The sequence below is a fragment of the Morone saxatilis genome, unplaced genomic scaffold, assembly GCF_004916995.1.
Source record: "Morone saxatilis isolate NCDOM2014 unplaced genomic scaffold, NCSU_SB_2.0 Contig7, whole genome shotgun sequence".
NCBI lineage: Eukaryota > Metazoa > Chordata > Actinopteri > Moronidae > Morone > Morone saxatilis.
Window position 1 is genome coordinate 16,521,026 of NW_023340246.1, and position 17,574 is coordinate 16,538,599.

Sequence of the window (17,574 nt, forward strand, 5' to 3'; positions counted from 1 at the left end):
TGTATGTGTGTGTGTGTGAGAGGGTAGTCCAGGGGGTCTCTATTATTGTATTGGTGTGGAGAAGGGGGTGGTGTTAGCAGGACCCCATGCTGCTGGGACCAGTCCCTGTCTTTAAAGAGGGACGACAAATAGTCGACACATTTGCTTTAGTGCGTTAGACTGAGTGCCTATTGTCTCACGTGTGTCTGCCTTATGGGACACATGGCCTGTCCTGAACTATAATTGCTTTCAGAAATTATACACCATAGGGCTGTGGTGCCCAGCCAGAGGATCACCACACACTTGAGGGGTCACAAGATCTGAGGGGTCCTAAATTAAGAATATAAAGGTCATAAATCTGCTCCTTTTAGTTCTTTAGGCCAATAAAAAGTATTTGATTATAACAAGGAAAACAAAAATCACTTGTCGATTCAACTGGTCATAGCCCTAGTTTGGGGAAATGTGAGAGACGGATTAAAATTAAAGACAAGGTCACAATTGAAAGTGCAGAGGCTGAGACATCTTGACTTTAACTCCCCCTATGAATCAAGCTCCTAAAACCATCCTACAATTACCACAATGCAACTCGGTGTCTTTAATTAAACCCTCCTTCGGCTCCTAAATGCCCCCACACCTCCATTTTGTAATTTTGTAAAGCTCCCCCAGAGCCACAGAAAGCACTGTCACAACTGTTGAACTTAATTTGTAACATTGGTGGCCTTTACACACAGGTGCACTAAGTTTGGCATGTCAAAGGAAAGAAGTAGGAAAAACATGTTCAAAATGAGTTCCCCAAAGTAGGGGATAACCGAGGATAACCGGCCTTATAAGTCATTTAAGGGATCAAAGGTTAAAAAGGCTCAGAACCACATTTTTACTGATGTTCATATACGTCTTGAATCCCACTTCTGACATTTTGTGCGCTCATTTCAGTCCAGCCTTCCTCTGATCTGGGACACAATGAGCGGTGCCATGTCTTGCAGTGGATGAGGAGCTTTTGTTCGAGCTGGCTCCCAGCCTATTGATCAGCCTAAAAAAAAAACCCTCCCTCTCTCTCTTCCTTGTAAAGTGTGTGTACGTGTGTGATCTCTGGAGCTGTGCGCTAAACAGCAGCAGTTCAGCTGCCTGCTGAGCGTGCAGCAGACGAACACACACAAAAGGTGTCGCCAGTCCTACAGGCATTATGGGACAGAGCAAAAAGTTTGATTTTGGAAGGAGGGAAGAAGAGGCAGAAATGAGAGAGGGAGAAAAAGATAAAAGAAGGGAAAGAAAGAGAGGAAAAAGTAGAGGAGGCACTTAATGTGGAACTCCCAGCTCCTTGTAATTTGCTGCGGGAGAGAGGGAGGAGGAGCCAGGGGGAGGGGAATACCCAGCAGGGAGGGAGCAGTAGAGAGCAGAGGCCATTCACTCTGACACACACACTCACATGCAAACACACACATGAACACTTTTAGACACACACACACACATGCAGTCAGTAGATGTGTTGCCACAGGAGAGAGGGAGGGAGAGAGGCATTCGGAAAGAGGAGCAGACAGAGGAGATCCTCAGCAAACTAAAGTGAGAGAAAAGCCAGAGGAGTGTGTTGGTGTGTATGTGTGCGTGTGTTCAGGAGAAAACACAGCCTCTGAGTATATGCTCCTGTGTATATTTTGGAGGAGCGGACCTGCATGTTTGCTCCCCCAGGAGAAAGGATTCACAATGACTGGGAGAATTCGGGAAATCTAAGGGAATCTTTTCCAGGCTTTGCTGGGAATACTGTTTGGAATACTCTGGATATGTGACCTGCTTGAGGGAAATCCTGTGTTCCTTTTAAACCTGTGCCTCATTTAAAAAACAAAACAAAAAAAACACTCAGCCTCATTTACTTCTGTTGAAGGGGAACCAAGCCACAATGCCTACCGGTAAGCAGGAGCTGTCTCTTTTTTCAAACATATTCAATATATTTCCCAGCATGTTCAAGTTTTTCCAGAGGCAATTCTGTGATGTGGGGGGGACCACATATTGCTGTCAAAGGTGTTGCATGTCGACAAACCCCATCCAACAGGCTGAAATCATATTAATGTAGAACAATTTCCTGTTTTTTTTATATGTGTGTTTGGTGAGATGAAGAGTCTATTGAACCCAGTGCTGAATATTTGTTTGAGCAATCAGAATAAGATATCATGTATAAAAAGTGTTTCTTTTCAAGTGGCATCTGGTCAACCTTCCAACAGCAACTTTAAAATACAAGGCCTGTTTACTATGCATTGATGGTGCATTTATGGTTTGTCTTAGTGGCTCTTTTGTGTGGTGTGTGTGATATTTTTTCCTGACAGCGCTGTGTGAAGTGTCTCTGCAGCGTCCGTCTCTCAGCAGTACAGTTGTGTGAACAGCGTCCTCTGGTTGTTTTCTCACCCCTGGTGTTGAATGGAGCATGTTTGCTTTCTCGCAGGCGTTGCGGGTTAAGTTCCTAATGATGCAAAGATGACGGTGTACACAGCTTTCTGCTGATCTTTCACGATCCTGTTGGTTATAAATTATCCTTTTGATGGTAGTAATTTAAATGCAGACACTGCAGAAAACTAAAAGACCTATGGTATGTTTGTGTTTATCCTCTCAGGGACTGCAAGAAGAATCTCACAAGTAGCTAAACATGACACAGAGCATCTCCTTTTACTTGTACATGATCATGAAGAAAATAGCAAATAATATAGACTTATATCTCGATTGTACTTTTGTCTTCTATCTCTGACATATGTCAGTTCCCTCTTGCTGGGTGTAGGTTTGACTGAGATGCCATTCTGCAGCCTGTGACCCAAATTAGAGCCTTGAGGGCAGCAGTTGGGGGTTGGCTACAAATGGGGATAGAGGAGTGCAGAACAGAGAAGAGGAGGGGGGAATAATTACTGTTTAGAGCAAACTCTTTGGTTTAGAGGTGCCGGAGACAATGGACCCCTCCGTCCTCCTCCTCCCACCCTGCTAGCCGAGTCCTCTGGGGAGGTGGCGGACATCTGCCCCCCATCCTGAGCACTCACGTGCAAGGAACTGCCGCCCTGGTGATGGTAAAGCAGGGTGCTGAGTAAGGGGGGGGGGGGTCAGGTCCCTTTGGAGTAATCTGTCTAATATAGAAAACAAATCAATAGTTTTCCAATATCATGCTCCAGTGTCCACCCAAGTGTGTGTGTGTGTAGGAGCTGTAGGACTAACGCCTTCATAGAGTGACTGGGGAGGATGCAGAGTCCAATGGCAAGCTTTTCCTCTCGGCTGAAATCCAGAGAATGAGGCTAGTGTGTCACACTCAGAGGGAGGGCAAGGGTGTGTGCAGCAAGGGTCGCCTGGGTGTCCCAAGGGTGGGTGTGTGAGAGTGTCTGAAAATGCGGGTGGACATTTTCTTCCCACAGAGGCTAAACACCGGTGCTGTCAGCTACAAGTATGCTGTACATTCCTCACTGATGTCCACCCTGTTGATGACAAACAGAAATTCTCTACTAGAGGCTTCAACTCAAATCCCATAAACACAGCCTGAACATAAGAGGGTAATAATCTGTGTATATAAAACACGTGCTTGCACCTGTGTATGGTGGATGTTTAATTGTTTCTCTGGTTTTTACTATATCATGATAAAAAGCCAGTTGTTGCTAATTAGCCTCCCGGCTGTGTGTGTGTTTACTTTAACCGTGTTTTGTGGGGCAGTGAAAGCCACAGGAGTCTATTAAGTCGCACATCAAGTTTAAACTTCTGTCTTTACCCGTCATGACGTGTGTTGAGATGTTTGAAATACTGTCTTGAGCTCGTTCGGCGGCAACGCAGTAAAGAAGGAATGCTTATTTTCTCCTCAATTTTTTGCTTTTCTTTCTCCATCCGTCCTCCGAAACATCTGCATTATAATGTATGTCCCCGGACTGTGCAGCTCTTTGTTGGTCCAGTGATAAGTTGCTCAAGGGAAATCCCGCCCCCAGTCTCAAATCCCATCCTTGGCCTCTCTCCGTCTCTCCCACCTCTGCCCTCTCTCCTCTCCTGCCTCTGCTCCTCCGCAGTCAGTCGGCTGCGGTGTGAAATCCTGAGTGACACTTTAAGGTCCTTAGCGTCAGTTGAGATCAAGCCTGCGTCTCTATCAGAAACGGAGACTGACCTTAAGTGGACGCGGCGGAAGATGTGAGGCCGTAACTAAACAGACAGCAAGGGCTTAGATGCTTCATTGTGCTGCTGGTCTTACGCTTGGCCCGCAGGGAACTTAAAGTGCTCCGAAGTTTGGATTTGATGCTTTGAAGGATGAAGGTGCTGATGAAGGAGATAAACTGGTAGATGGGTTTGAGACAGAGAGAAGTTTTAAGGGTTAAAGTTACTACAAAAGGCGGGATTCAAAATGAGCGAGTGGGAAATTGAAAAGAGAAAAAGCAAGGAGGGTGGGTGGCGTTTCAACTTTGGCCTTTCTTCTCATCTCTTCTTCCTACATCCATTCCTTTGGGTCCTCTCCTCCTCATTTCTCACTCTCTTGCAGTCACACATGTCCTCCTCTCCCCATGTTTCCCCACTATGTCGTCTTTTTAAACCATGATGCTGAAAGCTGAAAGCTAAAATGCCTTCACTTTCAACTTGTACTTGCATAAAAACATATTTTCTCATTCTTATTGCCATCAAAACACCCCCTGGATTCAGTTACATCTTAAAGGCACTAGGACTGTGAAGTCAGCAACTAGCTGTATGGCATTGAACTCAGTTGCCATCTGGTAGGCCTGTTGCAGCATAAACAAGAACACACACGGACAAACAAGGTTGATTAAAGGATCTGTGAGCTGTACGAAGTGTGTGGTCAGGGTCCGTCTGGTTAACTGACTCCTCTCTGGGACAAAAGCTCTAGTCTTTTTGGTCATTTCCAGATAAATTCACAGCTGTTTTATTCAAACTATTCTAAGTAGTACTTAGATGTGATGTTGTAGGTGTCTTAGCACTTAGCTCTCTTAGTCTTTCAGGTAACAATTAAGGTAAATTAAAAGTTTCAAACAATGTATAAGATTTAAAAGTAATGAGACACAACGCCCTTTGTGATATCATGTTAGATGGTCCCTACAGATGAGACTCAGTAATTTGAGTGTGAATAGGGAGTGTTATGAACACATGTGCTCCGAATGCAAATATGAGCCCTGGTGGTCTGTAGCCATACACACAGGCCGGTCAATGTGTATTTTTACATTGTAAAGTATATGCTTGGAGAGGGATGGTCTGAGCCTGTAGGAATGTCCTGTGGAGCTCATATGCACACAGCGAACTTGGAATTACTTTATGAGCTGCCAAACATATTCCGAGTTTGAATGTATAATAAGAAGAGGGAAGAAAAGAATGGCAGGAAGAGATAAAGAAATTGGCATTAAAATGTGATGCATGTGACATCAATGCTCTGTTATCCTGATCTCTCCTCACAGATGTCGTGTTATAAATGTTATAAATATAACTTCATGTGTGCATCCCCACAAAGTGGTTTGGAGGCTTGATAAAGTATTGACTACTTATGGATTGTGCAGTGGCTACCTTTGGTTGTGGTTAGTTTTGTTTGTGGCAGAATGGATGTGAAGAGTAAAAGCTCCATTGGTGTTGTTTCTCATTCGCCAGAGTGGAGCTATATAAAATTGGATGATGTAAAACAACTACAACTTCCTTATTTTTGACCCTGCAGTTCTGTTTATTTCCTCACTGTCAGCAGTGTGAAGAAGGTTAGCAGATGGTCAAAAGGGCAAAGATCACCGACGTTGAACTCTACATGAAGGCACCATACAAATTTGCTTTGCATCCCCTCCAGTACCTTTGTAAATACTCCTTCCACAGTTTTTGTGTTTGGAATCCCATAATTTCCTGGTGATTTCATTAAAAGTTTAACGGAAGTCCCAAAGAGTTAAAGACACATACCTAGAGTTTGTCCATAATCCCAATGCAACCCAAAACATATGGCTGCATGGACTTCACGCATACATGCATAAAGCCAGTGTAGCATAAAGTACAACTGCATGCAAGTCTGTGGTCTTTGAACTCAGCATGGCCTACTATAGGTCACTAATCATTCGTATTCTCCAAATTGACCCTGAAATGCCCCCCTCCCCATGTAATACACAGTCCTCACTCTGTGCAAACATGCCTTCTAAAATTCAGCCAAATGTGAGCCTGTAGAGCTAGCCAAACCATGTGGGCATTTTCCAAAGTTGGAGACTTTTCAATATGAAATCCCCACTTTGATTTTCCTGAGCTGTGCTTTTAGGGATACTCCCTGGTAGTTGCATGTAGGCTTTGTTGCTGGAACCAGCATACTACACATTGTCAGTTTATTACACTTGTTTTAAACCCAGTGATTAGGGACACCCCGCAACTTAAAATATACGCAGGGAAGTTTTTTGAAGCCGTTCTGTATCCAGAATCTGCATATGACATAATACTTTGAAATATTTTGAACTTGTTTATAGTTTTAATGTCCACATAGGACGTTCACGTGCCCATTACAGAACACTCAGAGAGCTGTTTGTGCGGTCTGAGCTACTTGTGAGGATCATCAGGGCCGTAAAGAGACGAGGGTGCTCACAGCTGTTTGCTGACCACTCCAGAATAAAGAGCACTTCAGGTGACCAAAAAGTGTGCGGCTGAAGTGGACGGGTTAAGTGTAGCAAGAGTCATTAAACTTGGCTGGACAGGTACTGAGGGCTTGAGACTGACTGCATCGATGGAGGGAAGCTATCAACTCTCAGCCGTAGTGGTTTGTCGTATACGTCCACATGTATGAATGAACCTTTAATGCTTTGATTACACAGTGTTTTGACATTTGATATATAGGTGTTTGGCAGTTCATTGTTAGCTATTTACCCAAGGTGGTTCAAGTGCCTCTTGCTTTTATTGTTGAGGAAGTAAACGATGAAAGATTCAATATATAAAAACAAGCAAAAAAGCAGAATGTTTTAAACCCAATTTTCCCTCATTTGGAAAAACAATCTCACCACAACGTCCTTTTTAGTGGCTGTTCTGAGGCTTTTAATTGTATCACAACAGTTGGAAATTAAACATCTGTGTTTGCATGGCAACCAGGCTACTTCATCAGCCGAGAAAGTTTGTGGTGAGATTGTTTGGTCAAAAGGTTGAGAATTTCCAATCTTTCACTTTCAATCTAAAACATTTTCTCTCAGTTTTTATATTCCTGAGCATTCGAAATTGATGTATTTCCTGTTGCAAGAATATCACTGCATTTTACCGTAAATTAGGCTTTGTCAAGCTCTAAAAATACTTCCAGTAATCAAAAGAAGAAAAATGTAGATATAAACCAGATGAGCTTCTGAAAATGAAACTCCATGAAACTATTTGAGTATTTACTGTAAGTATTTCTACTTTAAAGATCTAGTTTCAGCCCAGATTCTTATTTCATTTGTCACCATATATTTAATTATCAAAACAAACAAACATTCACAGGTATTTTTTAATCTAAAAATGAATCCGAAGAGTTTACTTGTTAGAACTCCTGCACTCTCCAAAAGAGTAAAACACCATTTGACTCTTAGTATTTTGTTTTCCTTTCGTTTCGTACCCTCTATTTACATTTGTCTGCCCAGTCCTCAGTCTGGTTCCTCCCGGTTCTCCCTGTTTGCCTTCCAGACAGACCCAATGTCCAACATATTAAACTTGGCTGAATACTAAAGCGCCCCAGCTCTTTGTCTTTTTCAAGTTAAATGAAAACCAGAGATTGAAGCCAGGTTGTTCAGGCACTCGCTGATTCACTCCCTCTCTAGTCTGGCAGGAAACACAGCCCTCACACACTATCCTAATCCTTGCATGCATGGACACACACACACACACACTCACACACATACATACAGAGGAGAAACAGTCCCAACCTGCATGCTTAGGACCATAATTAGAGATCATTTACAAGGATCAGGTTGGACATAATCTGGACAGGAGGTAACTAAAGCTTGGCCATCTTCACTCTGTGTATGTGTGTGTGCGCACAAGGGCCAGTTCACCCAGGAAACGGCCAGGGTGTGCCCCAAACATGAAGCTGGAAGGTGGGAAGGAGGGGCTGGGCAAACACACGATGGAGCAATCTTTCTCTGTGATGTTTGGGTTTTACTGCAGCGGAAACACATGGCTTCTCTGTATTTGCTCTCCTTGTATGTTTGTGAGTGTCTGTCCGTCTGTGTGTGCATGTTGCACGTGTGCATACTCTGGCCGCTCATATCTTTCTGCAATAGCTGGTGTGAGGACCATTAAGTTATTAGCTCAGTTAGTGTTATCTTTGGGGTGATAAACTTAATGCATTTTGTGTGAAACATACACACACAGCATAGATTTACATACATCACCTACTGTGATAAGGAAGTATATATCATAGATTTGTCAAATAGTCAGTTACCTATTAATGTCATGGTATGTAATATAATATAACCCTTTGTGCATTGTGTACGGTAACTTGAAAGCAGTGTGTTGCTTATCAAAAAACCAAGGCTGTTAGTTTATGTGCGTGTGTGTGTGTGTGTGTTGTTTTTGCCTGCCAGATTCCTTCTCCTGTCTGATCTGTAATTGTTAAAAAGTGGGTCAGGCTCTGGAGAGCAAACATTTGGATGGACACAAGCATGGTAAATCAGCTCCAAACTTGTCTGAGGAAAATACACTTTCATGCCACTTCAGTTTTTGGACGCTCCAATTCCTTCCTGCTTTTCTTGGCACGGCAGTGGAGCAAAATTAAAACTAGAGAAAGCTGTGATTCAGTGCATCAGACTGTGCCTTCGCTCTTGTTTTATGAGACATGTTTTTCAAAACCTTTCAGTTTTATTGTTAGGAACAATGTAACCAGGAATTTACTTCATTTTATTTTCTTGTGAAAAACATGATGGTTCAGTGAAGCGGGACGGACTTTTATCTATCAAACTGCTATACATGACTTTTGGACTGTAATATGAAAGGTAGTAGAGACCAAAACCACAAGGAATTATAACCAACCTTTGCTGTTCCATCAGCTTTACAAACATTTTAAGCCTCTTTTGGCTAATTATTTTGGTTTACTTGCATAAGATACTCCTCTCTCATCAACTTTGTATCCAGACGTAACAGGCAGCAGAAAAGCTATGATAAACCAACTGTACTCTACCTGCCAGCGTCAAACTGCAGTTTTTAGCTGCTAAACAGCCAGATATTTCCCTCAGGAGTTAATGGAAAACAAAACATAACTAAAAGGAGAGTGCATATTATAGTAATAAAGAACAATTCAACATGTTGGGCAATATGCTCCTTTGCTCTCTAGTCAAGAGTTAGAGGAGGAGAATAATCTGTGATTAGGTTAATGACTGCCTGCACCTTTAAAGCTTAATAAATAGCCAGGAAATAGTGCTGATACATAGCTCCCTTAAGAGTTTTGTTTGTGTACTTAAATGTTATTTGATGAGCTATAGAGGTGGTTATACTTTTAAACTTCAGAACTTTGATGCTAAGCTAAGCTTAAACATGACTTGGGGCTAGCTCCGTACTAGCACAGACATGACAGCGTCAAACTTCTCATCTAACCCTTGGTAAGAAAACAAATAAGTATTTTTTTCACAAAATGTTAAACTACTCCTTTAACATTCATCAAGTGGTCAGAAACACAACTCCTAACGAATGCTAATAAATGTCTGCTGCATGTATAAATAGGCAATTATAACATGTTCGCCATAACAAATTTATAAGGATATAATATGTCAGTTATGGTGTTTTAAACTGGTTCTCTCTCTCTCTCTAGCTGCCAAAAATTAAAACTTGCTGCTAAATACATAAATACGGTCCCAGGTAGAGTGGGATCGTGCCGGGTCAGTTTCTTGGTATCAGTACAGTAGTGATTGCCAGTATCAAACCTGTGTTCTTTGCATCACAGACCAGTCTAACAAGCATGCTCGCTGCTTAAGTGCTCTCAAAAGAGGCGTCACCATTGCAAAAAGACCTCCTAGGTACCTATTTGAAAGGTGAGAGAGTGGGTATGTACTGGGATTCTTTGTGCTTGTTCTCAGTTTCACGTTTCATGTTTTTGAACGTGAGTCTGTGATCTTCGAAGCTTTGAAGTGAGACGGGTTTAGGCTGAACCGGTGCTGCTGGCAGCGAGAGAACGACACCGTCCAATAGGGCATTGAATCTCAGTGTTGCCACAACACCGGAGCATCCGGGTCACCGGTGTATCGAGCTTTGATGATAAAGACTGGTGTCAAACTCCCACTGAGCTGGTATGAGGCTCTCTCATGTAGTCCTTCCATTACTGTTTTGCTTTATTTGCTCCCTGTTCTTCCTGTAAGAGCTGGCCTTTCTAAGCAAGACCTTGTAGTATGTTGAGGGAAACTTGGAAGGCTTCTGTCTGATACGCTGCATGTGTGGTTTCACTTCAGCTGGCCTGACTGGGGCCCAGGGAGTCGGTAATCATATCCTAACGGATCTCTCTACAGACACAGGGTTGTGAGCCAGTTTGGCACCGGCTTGACGCCAAATAGACTCCTGTAGTTGCACACACACAACACACAAACCTGTCCCCTGAAATAGGGCTTTCATTCATTGCCTCAGTGTGGAGTGGTTCTCAGTATTACACTGTTAATCTCATCGTTAAACTCTATAAAACTACGTGTGTTTTCTCTCGCTGTTCAGCTTCTTGTACATGAAACGTATCTTTGGGTGGAACTGAGGACAAATCTTGGAGAGCTGGTGGTCCCTCATATGGCGGGTGGTCAGTCAGACTGTGGTCAGCTGGAATGTCAGGAATTGGGATGCTAAACAGATAGAGACTGTAAGACTATATGAAAGTGGTATTGTAAGTGTCAGAAGTTACATACAGTGAGTCTTTTAGCACCTAATTTGAGAGAGTGAAATGCAGGGTCAGTGCCGGTCGAATGTTTGCATTTCATTTGAATTTTAACTGCCCTGTGTGTCACTTTTCAGCATCAGTCAATAATTAGGACATTAAATTTGAGAGTCATTTAACTACTGCAAATAAGTAAGATTTACTCTTTGACGTGAATAGTAACTTATTACACTTAATTAATATTTTAGTTTACGTACTATTTGTACTCTGTGTTCTGTCTGCTTTGATTTATAACACTTATTGTCTGCCTGTTTGTCTTATCTAAAGAGAGTCTTTTGTTGTGAAAATTAAAATAGTAATGAGTTCTTCTGGTCATAAAAAAGCAAAAACGTTAAAGGTTTATTGTAAAAGGTAGTTTTAAAAGGCCCAAATCAAGTAGAAGCGTCATTGTAACAGACAGCAACAACATGCATATGCAACCATTTATTTAGCAACACTAGGACAGCAATTCTGATGGCGTGTATTAGAGATACCAGTTGTCTAGACCGTGGTCTTATTTGTTTGCTGTAATTATACCCAGGCATCATGATTAATATGGCACCCATATATTTAAAATGCAGTACTTACAGCCATTGTTCAGGGGACATTCATACCAATAACCATAACAATGGCACTACAGCACAACAACACAAGGGGCTGCATGGCTGTGGGCGTGTTGCCATAGATTTGTACAGATACTAGAGGAAATACAAAACAAGTCCATTAAGAAGCTATACTTAAAACCAAGACAGAATACAACAGTTTATCCAAGTTTAAGCCCAGATTGTGCAACTTTGAAAGGATCTCTTGGCAACAAGCAATAATTGCATGCAAAGTAACCAGTAAATTATACCAATTTTACACGGTAATTACAGCAAGGCACACCACCATTTGCACATTGACATTGCACACAGCTTGTGCCAGGAACAACTTTTTTGCAAGACTCATATTTTGCTGGAGCCCTCTGCAGCCTCACAACCCAGTGGTTTCATTGAAATGAATGAGGAAGGTAGTGGGTGCATTCACATATTTGAAATAAAATTGACTGACGAGAATCTCTTCCTTTCTCTCCTTTTCCTCTCTAGACGATTATAACTACCTGCCTGATGCCTTGCCTCCTCTTCCTGAAATTCCGGACTCCGGCTCAGTCCTGAGCTCCGTTGACATACCGGCCCGCTGCCTTCGCAACCCAGCCTTCCGACACACCTCCTCGCGCTACTGCTCCGCCCTCAGCATGGACTCCTCTCCCGACAGCACCGAAAGGCCGATCAGCTACAGCTCCACCTCGTCCTCTGCTTCCTCCAGGGACAGTCACTGCTCGCTGGGCAGCCGCTCCACCCTTGTCCCTGCCCCTCACTGTAACCCGGTGACCTCAGACCGGGACTCCGGGGCTATTCGGCTGGAACTGGTCCCGGCCCGGCAGCTGGGATGCCGGGAGGAAGATGACAGAAAGGATGTAGGGATGGACAAAGGGAGGGGACAAGGGAGACAGGGCAGTGTGCAGACTCTGACAGAACGTTCAGAGCTTGAGCTGAGCCCAGAAGGAGGAGAGCGGACAGGTCAGGTGCAGGGACCCAAGACATATGTGGACCGGGTGGTGCAGGAGATACTGGACACAGAGAGAACCTACGTCCAGGACCTGCGTAGCATTGTAGAGGTAAGGAACACTCAACCACAATAATATGTTAATTAAACACAACTTGTTTAATAAATTAGAAACAGAAGGATCCTACATATTGGCAGCACATCAAATTTGTGCTTTTGCAGATTTTATCAGCTCCAAATGTGACTTCTCGGCAGGACGGATATTAAAATGTTTAATGAAATCCTGATTGTTTCCAGAAGAATCAATTTTGATTAGTGGTGGAAGAAGTAAATGAACCAGTACAAGTTTAAGCCCCACATTCAAAATATTACTTAAATAAAAGTGCAGGTCTTATTGGCAAATATTCTTAAAATATCAAAAGTAAAAGTACTCCTAGTACCTATTGTGTATGACATTATCAGATGGATCAAAATGTACGCAGCATTTTACTGTTGTAGTTTCACCTAATAGCTACAGCTATATTTAACTACTTTATACACTGTTAGATAGTTTAGTCCACTGGTTCCCAACCTGGGGGTCAAACTGTACTCAAAAAAATAAAAATAAATAAGTAAATGCTTAGTTTCTTTCCACCAGTGACTTTTAATTATCAAATCTCATTTTGCGTGTAAAGTTTTTATACCTTTTCGGCTTGTGACCCATTAAAACAAAGAAACCCCTCTTTACTTGTTGTGTGTAACCACTTATTGTGGCCAGTGCAACCAAAAGATGAATTTGTCAGTTGTTTTATATCAGAATGATTTTTAGAAGCCAGAAGAGACCAAATTCAATCAAAAAGAACATTAAAGTTTAAAAAACTAGACAATTTTATGTACTGTACCACCACTGTTCTAATTAAATAAATGGAGGCAGAAATGGGAGTATATAGTTGTAAACCTTTGAAGGTCCTAACTATGTTTGCCAGCTGACCCAGTTAAAGTCCGAGCAGCAGTGTGAAGTCATAAATGTTTTTCAGTCCAGCTCCTGCGTGACCTTCTGTCTTCTCTGGAGGTATACGGGGCTTTAAATCACCAGATAACACACATCCTTGAGGTCTTTGTGATTATTTCTCACGCACGTGACACACACTGCTCGTTGCCTGCTGGGAACCTCTAATACAATAAGGTCACCTGCGCTTGCAGGCGGGGTTTGGCCGAGTTACACGACACCGGTGCCTTTGTGCTGCAGCCACAGGCCCACATTCAAAAACTTTAGACATTTTTATGCACACACAGATAAATACACTCTTTTTGTGAGGTTTGCTTTGAACTGGAAGGATACACATTGCCTCTAGTCAGTGCTTTAGTGGCTTTGTTAAAGATTGGGTGTAGTGGTTTGTATCAAAGGTTGCTCTCCTTTCTCTTTCCCTCCTCTTTGTTTCTGTATTCAGTTCTTTTGGGTTCTCTATGAAACTCAAAATTCATATTGTCTCTGCTAAAATATGGTGCGCACATGTGATGTGTGTTTTGCATCTGCGCTCTGCAGTTCAACTTAAATTGACTGAAAATTATAAAATGTCTGTATGGAAATGTTTGTATTTTGCATGTGTGTATGAGCATGCATGTGTTGGCGCTTTTTCACCTTTTCCTATGTCCTCCCTCTAGCAGTGCTTCCTCCCCCACTCTAGGCTGTGGATTCATGTGCCAGTTTGTGTGTGCGTGTTCCTATGTGTATGTGTCTGTAATTTGGGGTTAAAAAGGTTCATTCGAGGAATCGCTTGTCAAAAGAAAGCAGGAAACTCATATTCCCAAAAGACGGGGTAAGTAGGGGGAGTGAGGGTTAGTTTTGTGGTTTAGGCCTGTCACCCCTGATTGATGTCCCACCCTGTCCTGCTCCTCCTCCCTTTCCTCCCCTCTTCAGGATGCAAAGGTGAGGAAAAGGGGGAGAGAGAGAGGAAGGTAGGTAGAGGGATTTAGCTCTGAGATAACAATGTCGAAAGTAGGTTAGGAAAACACTGAACAGAGCTTAGGAGCTGTACTTAATAACCCTCTGCTCTGCAGACCACCTATTGGCATTAGAGAAGCAGACCACCCAGCCCTGGAACACCACAATTCGTATGGCTGGACAGCTAATTCCTCATCAGTACTTTGGAAAAAGACACATGCATTTAGTCTTTCTTCACCCCTTTAATGACAGTTCCAGTGAGTGCACAGAGGATGGATTGCACTAATTGTATCTATATGAATAGAGCTCTTAACATGACGGTTTACCTATACTGAGGACAACTGCTGGACAGCACAAGCACCGCAAAGACCCATCTATTATCAGCACTGTCCTATGTGAGCTGGTCCTGCAACCTCCGTTTCAGTAATCCCTTTGCCCACGCTGCTTCCTGCAAGGGAAGAGGGTGTGACAGCCTCAGCACAAATATTTACCCAGACTCCCCTGGGCTCACCTGTGTTTCATCTGTCAGCTGCAATGTTCTGGTCCACACACACTCATTGACTGCTTGTGTGTGAACTGTGTGTGTGTATTTAGATTACTCACAGTGCATGTTTCAGTATCACAGGGTTTGTCGGTTAGGGCAAGAATGAATGCATTTCTACAGGGGCCCTGAAAGCTCAGTGAACTGCAGTGTAAGAGAACACACACAAATAGACCAAAGGCTAAAGAAAATATCAAAATAACAAAACGTTGCAAAGTGAGAAAACACAGCCAAATACAGAAACGCTGCACAGAACTGAGAAGTTTCCAGGGGACACTAATATGTGATGAATAGGCCTGCCATATTTAGTGTTCCTGTTGTTTTCAAACTAATTCCCATTGTGTCTCACTCTGCAGCCTTTGACAAAGATGATGTTTTCTTTGTCTATTTTCATGTATTTTCTTTAGTTGCAGTGTGTTGTTGTGTTGAGCTCTCTGGGCCACCGTACATTTCTGTGTGTGACTGTTGTTTGGTTTTCTGCGTGATCCATCTTCCTTGGCCCGATCAGTGTGTGTAATGAGGCCAGTCCGTTTTCCACAAACAACCTCAAAGACAAAGCTCTCATCTTTCTCTCCCTCCTCCCACTCTTCCTCCTCTTCTTTTCCCCCTTTTTTCCACTCTGAGACCTGGAACGTTTGGAAATAAACTGAGAACATCACTCAGTTTGCAGAAACATCCGAAGCGATGAGATTTGGATGTTTTTGCTCGGCATTGTCTGGAGGAATGACCTACTGCGGTGCAGAGTGAGGGATGTGTTTGGAGTGTGTACTTGAGGTGGTTAATGGTTAACACGAGAAAATATCAAGTTTGTACATGTTATGCCTGATGCTTAGCAGGGAGTGTACCTTAAGGCGTGTGAGTTTGTGGATGAACGAACTGAGCGATGCCCATTGTTGAGCTTGGCGAGGCTTTGGCTGAGTGTGATGACTGAATGGGTCAGGCCGGGTCAGATCCGTGACCCCGACGCTAATACCGCATCACATTACACATTTCCTCCTATAGTCAACAAAATCTAAACATGACCCTTTGACATGACCCCAAACATAACCGCCAAACCTGCCCGCTGGTCTTATTGTGTAACTCAAATCCTCAAAACCAAAATCTTGGCCTAAAGCTCTTGCATAACCTTTAAACCCTTAACATCCAAGATGGCACTCACCCCATAGCTTGAATAAACTCTCCAGTCTTTGTTTTAGCTGAGACTATTTAGCCTCTTGTTTACATCCCTCCCTTCGCCTAACCAAACACAATTTAATGGACTGTTCAGGCTCAGCTATTATAATAATAATGGCTAAATACATAAAACATTAGCAGTAACAGATCCTACCACAGCAGTAGATTGGAAATTAGGCAAACAGAGACTTTTTCTCTCTCCTCTTTGGTGTCTTGGTGTGTGCTGAAATGATCAGTGGGTCTGTGTTTGTGCATGTTCAGGGCAGCCTGGTACTTTTCTCAGTGTTGTAATGTCTGTCCTGCCCAGATGCAGGTTGAGGTCTGGTTGAAAAACTGCCACCAGGATGCTTCCTCCTCCCTAACCCCCATTCAGACCTGCTTCTGGTTTAAAGTCAAATACAGCTGCTTTTATATCATTTGCGGGCACATGCATTCATGTGTGCAGGTGTTCCCAGTGTTTTGGGACTCTGGTTGGCAACTATCAGAGCTTAAGACGCTTAGTAGGAAGGAGCAGAGAGACAGCCACAGAGACGTGCCTGTTAAATTAGTAGCCTGCAGCAGTAGATGTAATAGTAGTTTAGTTTTGCTACTTTACTGATCTCACAAAGACTACCAGTAGTGCTGCAGAATACTGAACAAGTATAACCAGCATGCAGAAGAAGCAGGCTTCCAGCAGAGAAATATACAGTTAAAACAATCGGTGCTATCAGTCTTTCTCTCTCGACCTCTCACTTTCTTCCTGCAGGGGCAGACTGAGACCCGAGGCTGGTGTTTAATCACACAGAGTCGTATCAGCAACTCCTCACTAACGATAGTGATAAAGGGAATGATAAGAGCCAAGAGAGTAAAATCCTCTTGAATAGACCTGTTTTTGTTTTTATCAAGGAGCCATGTTAAACCCGTGTTTCCCAGCATTCGTCTGACACAGGGATTGTACTCTAAACCTGATGACCTGTGTTTTTTTCCTTATCAAGCTGTTTACACAAAACAGTAATAAGGGGATCAGGTAGTCGTTATCTACAGTACACCTGGTTTTGACAGTTGCACCAAATGTTCATCTTGTCTCTCCCACTTTAAATCTAATTAAAACTGACACCATACTTAACAACAGTGTTTTAGTTTTGTTTTTGTATGAGGAGAGTATGTATTTCTATAAAAATTGCTTCTGTATACATTTCTAAGTAATGTAACCCAAACAAACAAGAATAAGCATAGAGACTTATAAATGATGAGTGGAAGAACCTTTTTTGTATGCACAAGGAAAGTAAAAACAACAACACAATAGCAGCTGTGTACAGGGCTTTAAGTGATATTTGATTTATTCTGAAGAGACTCAATTTATTGACAAGCAATTATTTAAGTTCATATTATTGTATAGCTGGGACTGGGACACATTCCACTTCTCTTTATAGCAGCGTCAGAAAATCCTTTGTTTGCTGGTCAGAAGTCTTTAAAAAACACCTTTCTTAAAGCCCTAAATCATACTGCTAACGCTTCATTGCTATGAGTCTTGAACAAAAGAAATGTTACTTAAGGAGCTCTAAAAATGGGACTATTCATAAATTGACATACAGATTGTCAAGTGGCCCAAGAAAGTAGTGAGCT

General features: G+C 42.6%; 1 protein-coding gene across 1 annotated transcript in view; it reads left to right on the forward strand.

The window, feature by feature from the left end:
- Positions 1–1,400: 1,400 nt before the first annotated feature.
- The window catches only part of LOC118340231 (pleckstrin homology domain-containing family G member 1), a gene marked incomplete in the record, with an annotated part of 32,781 nt that continues 16,607 nt past the window's right edge, over positions 1,401–17,574 (forward strand). Inside the window, 2 exon segments of the mRNA XM_035678089.1 lie at positions 1,401–1,883; positions 11,872–12,443. Coding sequence (XP_035533982.1) covers positions 1,874–1,883; positions 11,872–12,443 — 582 coding nt within the window.